The sequence below is a fragment of the Numenius arquata genome, chromosome 11 (assembly GCF_964106895.1).
Source record: "Numenius arquata chromosome 11, bNumArq3.hap1.1, whole genome shotgun sequence".
Lineage (NCBI taxonomy): Eukaryota > Metazoa > Chordata > Aves > Charadriiformes > Scolopacidae > Numenius > Numenius arquata.
The window spans coordinates 37,733,144-37,743,152 of NC_133586.1; the positions used below are offsets into that span (position 1 = coordinate 37,733,144).

Consider the following 10,009-nt stretch of genomic DNA (forward strand, 5'->3'; position numbering starts at 1 on the left):
CAGGTTTTTACGTTTTCCTCAATTAAACCTCACATTGCTGAACACAGCTCACAGTCCTGCTCTCTTCAGATTTCCCTGAAGCCTTAACTACACCTTCACGCATACTTGCTCCCTCTCCAGTTTCTGTAACATCAGCACATACGTACACAAGCAGTGAGTTTGCAGTGCCCCCAGATGTTACTAATAAAATTAGCGTCAAGTAAGAGGCCTAGGTACCTTTCCCCCTCCCTTCTGGTGACGGCTCATTTAAGAATGTTCTTTTATTGGAGGTCACAGTAATAAATTATCTTCTGCTACAGACTTGTTGCAGTTAGCATGGAATTTTCTGTCTGAATCCATACCAAATATCTAACTGAAGTGTAGATGTACAAATTGTGAAGAAAGAACAGTAGAATCGAAACCCCCAAATTTTATTTATATATAGAACTTGGCAGTATAAAGCTCTATCACTAGACCTTACTGATTTTTAAAAAGCTTCAGGCAGGTTCCCACACCAATGTTCTGATGCACCTGTCACAGAACCCACTTCAGACACTTAATGTCCCACCAGGGATCAAGCCAGTTCAAGCCCCTCATCTCACCAAATCTTCCATTGTTGTACTGTCACAGCCACAGCTGTGGAGCTCCCTCAGCTAACACCGTAAGGATCCACTACAGGCTACGGATCCTTAAGAAGGCATTTTGAAAAGGGTACTAAGGAATAAGAGGAATGCTGAAAAACATGTCAAAAAAAAAAAAAAAGTCTTCCCAGTTATTGTTTTGAGAAAGAGAACAAGAACAACAAGCAATAACATTGCTTTTTGACTGAAAAATTTTAAAAGTCCGTGTCTGTTTGTTTAAAGGAGTGTCAGGGCCACCTACTGCATCATGAAGCAGCTGGAAAAGGCATCGGTTACACGCTCACTTCTCTTCCCATCTGCAGATTCATAACGACAGCAAAGATATCTATAAGGATACAACCTTGCCTGGAAGTCCAGAAGGGAGCTGAAACAAAATCTACATCATGCAGGAGGAACAAGTACTGGAATAAAATATCTAGGAGCTAGGTTTTACATGCTTAGATGACAAGTGCTTATTAAGCTTGGATTATTTTGCAATTCCCTAGTCTTCTCCCAGATCACTGACCCCCAAAAAGATTAAGTCATTCAAGTTTGCTACAACTTGCAAGAGATTCATCATGACAAAAGAGTTTAACAGCAGCTGGCAGAGCAAAGCACAACTGTTTATCATGGTACACCAGGAAGTTCTTCAAACGCACATCAGGGACTACAGAGAGAGAGAGTTTTATCAAGAACATACTTCTCAGACAAAAGTTACTAAATCGTGGCTTTAAAGCAAGTAATGCGTTTGTAAGTGCACTGCAGAAAAAGAGAGTGCAAATAAGCACCTATTAATGGTATTGAGCTATGCATGTACTTCTTGTGTAACTTCACAAGCCTCTAACCCTCTAACACAGTGAGACCCTTTCTTTGGTAGCCACAAGAAACAACTGTATGTCACCTCCATTAAGACAACAAAGATAATTTGTTTCCTTATAGGAACTGTCCCTTTGCCATCATTCAAGTACTATTCAAAGTAAACACATGTAAGAAAGGCTACCACGAGTTGGTGCGGTAAAAAGATCCAAGTGAACTAAGCAATCTATCTCCCATTCTAGTGTTCCCAGAGTGAAAAAGAAAGGTCTAAATATCAGACATTTGTATAAACAAGCAACTACTCATTCTCTTTTCATGCTGATGTTCATGATCTCTGACCATCTGAGTTGAAAATCTGACTGGGTGAAATGAGATTCCCCCTACTGACCTCAGACGACTTCAATCCCTTTTTTAATTATTACGGAAGAGTTTTCAGAGAACTGAAAGCCCGATTTGTATATGCAACAAGCCATTCCATATTAAATCCATGGAGCATTTTACCCCTCAACATTACAAAAGCAATTTGTTTTCAGTGCGCTCTTCACCAAGACAAGCTTTTCTCCGTATTGTGCCCATTACCCATACTGTTTCCACAGAGAACAGCCTGAACTCCATGCACACTTCCGACTGTTAATGCCATGGTTGGAACCAAGGAACAGTTTCAACATGCTGCAAGTTTTCACTGCCACTTCCCCTCTCTGACAAACTAAACATTGCCACCTACCGACTCTGTTCAAACCTGAACTTTAAACATTTCTTTTATTCTCTACTCCCACACAGAAACCCAAAGATGCACAACAGAGGCTGTGAGGAAAGAGCATTATGGCCCAGATACAGAAACCATAAACTGATGTCTGATAAAGTCAACCGTTATTGTTACTTGTTTTGTTCCACTGTTGTAGCTTACTTTAAGACGTCAAATTTTAGTAATTTTAGTCCAAGTCTTGACCTTGTAGCATCACTGTCAGGCACATATTTTTACAATATAAGACCCTACAATGTAAGACCCAACCATACATAACAGAGACAGTTGTGTGAGTTGAGGAGAACCACAGTTCCTTAAAGCTTTAGAACAGCACTGTACATTCTAGATTTGATAGTCCAGGGTAGAGCTTGAATGCTGTGGTCCAAGTAAATCAGAAAAAGTTGCTGCTTCTTCATGATTTTTCCATACCTATGGCTTGATAAATAAGAAAAAAAGCCTATGATCGCTCTTGAATCATCCAGCTCCAGCAGCACCAAAGATGTAACTAAAACATGATTTTAATTGTTCTTTTATGTAATTACATTGTCAAACAAGAAATACCTATACAGTCACAAAAGTTTGTCACAGCGTATTAACAAGGGTTCTACTTCGCAGCTGCTGCACATATTCTTTTGCTTGGTCAAACCCAGTCACTGGTGGCTCTGGAGGAGGAGGAGGACCTTCCACCAACTTCACAAAGTAATGACACCTGACGATTTTCATGATGCCAAACATGCCTTTGCCATGGTAACGAATCCGCTTCACATAACGGCCTCTGCCCGTCAGTGACTCAGCTGAAGGAAAAAGGTGAGAGGAGGAGAGAAGACTATTCAGTCAGGAATAAACTACTACGCATCGGCAACTGAGACACTGTCTTGCCAGTATTTTTCATGGCTGCATATGAAAAGTTAATTCTATTCAGAATTCTCTCCTCCATTTTTCTTCTGCTACATGTAACAGATTACTGTTATAGAGGGACCCGTGAGCTGAATTAACGCTCTTGAGGAGCACCAAAATGGTGAACTGAGAAAGCGTGCACGCAAAGATAAATATAGTAAAAAACAAATCTGAAGCTACCCAGAGCGCTTACTAGATTATACAGCTTTTCTGAAGGTGGTATTAATTCCATTGCTTTTTAGTAGCTTGTCTCATGAATTCCTGTAGAAGTCTTACAGGCTTCATTTTCCCTCCTTTCTCCCTTTATTGCATTCATCATAGGAATTTTCATTATCTACACATCCAGTCCTGCACTAGCAGATAAACCTTCTTATGGCAGAGGCCTGGAAGGCTCCAAAGAATTCTAATCAAATCTGCTCTACAATCCAGGTTACTTTAAACTTCTGAGGTCAGCTTAATAACATTTATACCAAATTTGGCAAAATGGGAATTTTTTTCTTTGGGCCTAAAAACACCTACAAGTAAACATTTCTCTAGGCAAGAAAATGCTGCAGTTATTACAAGCCTATCCTGTAATCATCTATAACAAAGCCTTTTTAAAGAAGTCTACTGTCAGTTTTCATTTACTTTTATACTGTTTCTAACAGAAGTTTAGATTCTGAGCCTGCAAATCTAGTAGTACCAGCCACGGACAAAGCTTCCAGCATCTACGTTCACTGGCAACATTAGAAAGTAGTAACATTTTGCTTCTTGTTGTCTAGTATTCCATAATCATGTCAAGCATTTTCCTCCTCAGGACTTTGTGTTCACATAAGAAGCAGAAATTCCACTTTCAGATGAATACATCTTAAAAACAATGCATCCAGCAAATTCCGGAACACCACCAGTCACACATCTACTATAACAAACTGATGGTTGAAGGCACAACCACCCCTCTAACTTCAGTTGTGCTAAGTTGGAAGCACATGCCTTTCAACTGCCTATCTGTCAAAGACAAGTTCACTAGAAACTATCCTCTACTCACTTCTGCCAACTTGAAGCAACAAAAAACCTTATTAAGGTTAAAACCTTCCATAGGATTAGATGACGTATTTCTGCACTAAGGTAAGAAAAAAAAATGTACCTATATGTAAATTTGATTTGAATTCCACGTTGTGATTTCTCACTGCCATTTCCTGAGCTTCTAACAGAACCTGTAACAAAAGGAAAAGAAATGGAAATACTCAGTATGAATTTAAGCAATGCTATTTCTTATCTCTAGATAACGCAGAAGAAATTGCAAGTTTAAGTCAGTTACAGAAGAAGCATTCTATAGAGATCAAAATTGGTAAAAGACAAGCATCTTTTACATAAGTACATGCTTTGCATACAGACTGAAAAAGCTTCAGGACAACTTTATTATATTTTTGGGGAGAAAAGGGAGCGGAAAAAATGGTTCCCACCAGCATTTGTCAGCCTTCCACCCATGGACCTTTGTCTAATTAGACACCAGATTAGAAACAAATTCCAAGGTGGGCAAAAAGAACTTAGGCCATTCAGTATTTTCAGCTAGTACAGGATATTTCTTTGTCATTATTATGCCAGAAATCAATGTTTCAACCGAGAAAGCAAGTAATTTGAGACTCCTAAGAACTACAGTGTATGAAAAGCTTTCATGCCTTTACAGAACTCGGTCCTTTCCCTGCTGATATCCTTAGTCTCTTACAATGCAAGATGTACACAGTTGTAGCAGCCATTAGTGACACGGATTCTGCATTATTTACCATGAACTTAACCCCAAGCACTGTCAGACAGCGTACTCACGTTTATTGTCACTACAAGTTAAAACAGCCAACACAAGCGACCTCTGCATATTCATAAGTCCCGACATGACAGGACTGCTACACAAATATATGTTCTTTGAAAGTGGTCCAAACAGGATTAATAGAAACATAGAAAACACAGATACAGAAACATCCCCAAACTTCTGGTGATAGGCACCGATTTTAAAGTTTTCTTGAAACTAGGAGTGTTAAAGAACACTACTACATACCTCTTTGATCACCTTTGCTCCCTTTTTATCACTAAATTCCAACTGAGCAAGAGCCTGATCAATCGACATTCCTTTTATCTGCAATCAAAGGGTTAAAGTTAACTTCTGCAATTAAAATATTTCCCGTCTCTTATTCGGAAGACGGCATTTACATTATTTTACCATGATAAAGAGCAAATCAAAAGACTTATTTCCTTAATTACCATTTCTTCAGTGTAATACCTTACATACAGACTTCTGAGCTAAATATTGAGTAAATCTTGATAAAATATTCAATTATTTTTTTTTTGTTAAAGAGAATAACAGCCTATTATTATCCTTCCAAGTTCCCCTTGAGATCTACTGCTAGGCAGAAATCAACACAAAAATTCTTCCACAAAGCATAATCTGCATGTTATCCTGGGTCCACATTCGAGGGCATACTAGGATAAAGCAGCTAAACCAAACTACAACCAACTGTTCGCCTGCACAGATGCATCCTCTTCCCCGGGACTCCATTATGAAGATGCCGATTAGACTGTGATTGAACTAAGCTGTTAAGGCAAATACAATAATTAAGTTCTGTGTATAACGAATACAGTACAAAGTACTTTTTGCTTACCAGTTTTGCCAGATACCACATCTTATCTTTGCTATACTTTATTTCCCTCCGACAGTGATATATTTCCTAGGTGCAAAAAAAAAGTTAGAGGATCAGTAATTGCTGTGAAAACAAGAATGGAACATACACAGCTGCTCCACAATTTATTTTCTAAGAATAAAATGACTCCCCCTACTATACCATGACATACCAAATCAGGCATACCTTTGACATTTCAAACTGAAAGTATTAAAGAAAGTAGCATATAGAAAATTTTAATATAACCTTATGAGAATTTGTTTATAAACAGAAGTCCTTGAAAAAGGTTAATCAGATGATTTTTCATCTTCCTTTCCTTTTCTCCTCTCCATCGTTAGAAGCAGTCTAAGACTGACATGCCCACTTAGTCTTAAAAACATTACACTGCTGTCAAGTCAGCTTACTGGGATAGCAACTAAACAGTATTACCAAAACGAACTTAATTAGCTCTTCAGAAGTGAAGACGGTTTCAAGTTTGATTGGCATGAAGAGCTGTCTCCAAAGACCCATTTAACATTATTACTGTACCAACAGGGACCAAAACTAGCTAGTAACATTTAACATCAATACAAATTTGAAAGAGATGGCATTCTTTATGAACAGGTAAAAAAACTGATTTAATAAGCGAGTTGGTCAATAACTGCATTTTCACACACATTGCATTAGTCAGCACAGTACACAGCATGTATTTCTATGTCCCCGGCCATAATATTCACAGAACTGATATATCTTCATTGTCCACAAAGCACATGTCAAAAAAAAAACCCCTGTTCATTTGAGGTGAAAATACTTTACTTTGCTGAGCAGTATGCCTAACAGAGGCCATATCACATTAATTCCTAGTGAAGAACAATTACAAAAATGGAATTCCAAAATATCAGTTCTTGAGAGTGAGCATACTGAAGAATCCACGTAAAATTCTCCCAGGTTGTGGTGCAGAGAAAGTGGCACCGATTAGACCCTTCAGTGACCAAATTCACAACATCTCGTTTTCATGTCTGACTTAAGCTGCTTGTTTCTGTTCTAATTTAACTGCACTTCCCAGTTATGAAGTGATCAATAAGAGAGGAGAGGGAGAAACAGGCATAAACCTGCTGTTATCAAAAACTAATCTGTTATGACTGCATTTTAAAAATCAACCATGTTATTCATGGTGATTTTTCCAAAAGCTGTCTCGAATGGCCAGCAGAAGGCCCTATATATCAAGCACACAGGCAACAAAAGGATTTTAGATTCTTTGCTTCAGTTTACGGTTTAGTAAAACACAAGTTATTGTGCAACAGACTGAAGAAACAACCCCACTGAACAGTATAAAATGGTTTCTTAAGGAAAAAAAAAAAACCTCCTGCAATCATATGCCACATACGACTCCCATGTCCTTCCCCACCTAACTGTAGAATCTCTAGTCCATAGTAAACACTTCAGTCAACCACGGTGACAGAAAACAACCTCTGAATAGCTTCATTAAGGGGAGGCCACAGTGAGAGGCCTCACACTATCAGACCTCAGAGAATCTATAACGCAGGGAAATTAAGAAATTAAAAGAACGCGCACTCTATTGTACCTACATCAAAACAGGCACCACTAGTTCCACCACTCAAGGAAAGTTACATTTACCTCTTTGTGCACAGAAGCAACAATACAATCACGTTCTTCTCTATTTATTTACTGTCAGTACAAACAGAAAAATTGTATAATGATCCATCCTTGGTAACTTCTACCTCCTTGTAGTTCAGAGACTTCTACAAAGAGAGGGTGGTACCTTTGCAGTTTGCATCACACATTCGGAAGGTGATCGGCTGCAAACAACTTGAAGCTCCGGTATAATTTAGAAATAGAAAACATTCTAAGCAATGTTAACTTTTACAATATAGATATGCCAAACTGACTAAAATCTTAAATGACTAAGCTATCAAACTAGTGCTTTGGGGGGGGTCACCCAGAGACTGTGACAATCTGTTCAGAAATTGCTAAACATAAACAGGTAAGGAAATTCCAAGATATATCCTTACAGCTGGTCTGCGAGGTTCTCCAGGCAGCTGTGGAGGGTAGACAACCCTGTTCTTTTTCTCCCACTTTCCAGATTTCTGCAGAGATGTGCTTGTGTGGATGCATGACAGAGGAAAAAGGCTTCCGGATGCCAACCACCTGCAAGACAAGACCATAGTCTCTCCTGCTGGAGCTCTTTGTCCCTGCCCAGTTTATCTGGAAAATTGTGAACTTGCCTGTCTTGATAAAGAGAACCGACACATTTGACTAATCATGAAATAAAACTGTTCAAGTCTTCTATAGTTCACATTGAAAAGGCTTTTTAATTCAAGAAGAAGCCTCAGGCTTCCTAAAGCAAACCATGAACCACAAGTGACATTGGTAGGGCATGAGATTCCACATTTAGTGTCCCCGGATCATCACACAAAGACACAGTGACCTCTTTGTTCTTATGTGGGTTTCATTACCCACACAAACAATTTGTATCTTCTCCAAGACTAACTGATACTTATTTAACTTTTACCAACAGTGTTTTTAGCAGTACAATTTTCCTAGTTTTTCAAGGGACTGACTATCAACAAAGTATTAGAAGCTTATAAACATTCTGAAATTTGGAAGGAAAGATATTCCAAACTACTTCCAAATTTCAATTAAGTCAATAGCGGCTGAGAGAAAAAAAAACCTCTAGTTTTCCGTCAGTTTGCTCACCTCAGATTCAGGAAAACCAAGCCACGTTTTGCCCCCTGCTGACTAAATAAAGGCAGTACTGGGCAGCCAGTTGTAACTACAAGAAACAGATGAGTTCAAGAACAGATATTGTGAGTTTTACTAAGGCTTGAACAGCTTCATGTGGGTAGTCAAACTGTGTAAAGCATTTTAAAAATGACTGGCAAACAGAACACATTGATTAGTTTCAATAGGGCACTGTACACCGTGTTCACATCCTATCAGTAGCATAGGACAGGTTTAAATGTTATAGAATATTTTTTCAGATATTTACCAGAATTGCTTTATTTGCTTAATATTTAAAAATTTCACTCATCAAGAGAATTCATCATCACCAGGCAAAATATCATCAATTAATACAGGAAAATATTTGATAAGCATAAAATGAATACTATTCTGAAATTTAACAACTTAAGCAGTAATGAATTAAGAATTGTCTTCCCACTATTAGCAGAACACATTTTTACATTCAACAAATCAAGGAATCTTACATTTCCTCTATCTTAAGATAATCCAACCTCATGTGAAGAGCAACTATTTATCATAGCTTTAGGAAAAGAAAGAGGACACAAACACACTGTAAACAAAAGAAAACAGTGACAAGCAACAAACAAGAGTATGCTATACATGAGTAAGTAAGGGGAACAGGAAAGAAAAGAGCTGAGCACCGTTCTAGAAAGAATCACGCATAAGGATTAAGTGGGAAACATACAGACTGGAACTAAATAAAACAAAAAAATTAGCACATAACTGTTCAACTGCAAGGCATCAAGCAAAGCACAGGCAACACAAGCCCATTTCTTCTTCCTTCAGTGACACAGGTCTCTGCAGTTTACCTCGACGGCTCTAGCAGAGGCTAAAGCTCTGCGCTTTGAGAATCTACATAAGCCTTTTTTCTGAAGTCAGGGATACAGTCAACAGTGACCAACACTGTCTCAGCAGATCTTCGCGATTCCTCAAGACTCAGGTGAAAGACCAGCAACTACAGAAAAGCAACGACTGGGAAGAGCACAGAGGGGACCAACAGGTACTACGTTACTGTGACCTGCGCCACGAAGTTGGGGGAAATCTAGATGCCCGATAGAAAAGGGTCAGGAGAAAAAGAGAGACACCTGCTACAGTCTCCAAATTCATAGAAAGACACCGCGGAAACACGGAGCAACCTGTTCCCCACAGCTCAAGGGCAAGGCAGGGTAAGAAGCCAGCAAGAAGGCCGAGCCAATGACCCGGGGAGCCTCCATCCCCGAGGACCCCAGAGCGAGCTGGCCCAAGCCCCGCTGCACAGGGCACCTGAGGGACGTGCTCCAGGCTCCAGGACCGCGGCTGAGTCACACTCACCTCTCCGGCCGCGCCCAGCCGAGCAGACTGCGCGCCCAGGCACTACCTGCAAGAAAGCAGCACAGTAAGCGAGGAAAAAGGAGGAGAGACCTCCCGAGGCCAGCGCTCCACTCCGTCCCCTCAGACTTACCCGCGTTAATTGCCCACCGCGCCGCCATCTTCCCCGCCTCGCTTGACGGCAGGCGCTCTCGGCGCACGCGCAGCGAGGCGCGTTTTTTTGTGGCGGTTTGCGACGGCTTGCGACGGCG

The 10,009-nt window shown here is 39.8% G+C and overlaps 1 protein-coding gene across 2 annotated transcripts; it reads right to left on the minus strand.

Annotated features, from left to right (window-relative positions):
• Window positions 1-395: 395 nt before the first annotated feature.
• On the minus strand, window positions 396-9,935 carry MRPL22 (mitochondrial ribosomal protein L22). 2 transcript variants are annotated; one of them, XM_074156120.1, is made up of 8 exons: window positions 9,892-9,935; window positions 9,762-9,807; window positions 8,406-8,481; window positions 7,721-7,856; window positions 5,691-5,756; window positions 5,090-5,167; window positions 4,181-4,250; window positions 396-2,954 (listed from the first exon to the last, which is right to left on the minus strand). In XM_074156120.1, the coding sequence occupies exons 5-8, from the start codon at window positions 5,709-5,711 to the stop codon at window positions 2,743-2,745; spliced, it is 381 nt and encodes a 126-aa protein (XP_074012221.1). In that variant the 5' UTR covers window positions 5,712-5,756; window positions 7,721-7,856; window positions 8,406-8,481; window positions 9,762-9,807; window positions 9,892-9,935; the 3' UTR covers window positions 396-2,742. The 2 variants fall into 2 exon arrangements, with proteins under 2 accessions (XP_074012221.1, XP_074012220.1); XM_074156119.1 differs by lacking the exon at window positions 8,406-8,481 and having other exon boundaries at window positions 1,203-2,954.
• Between the last annotated feature and the right edge of the window lie 74 nt (window positions 9,936-10,009).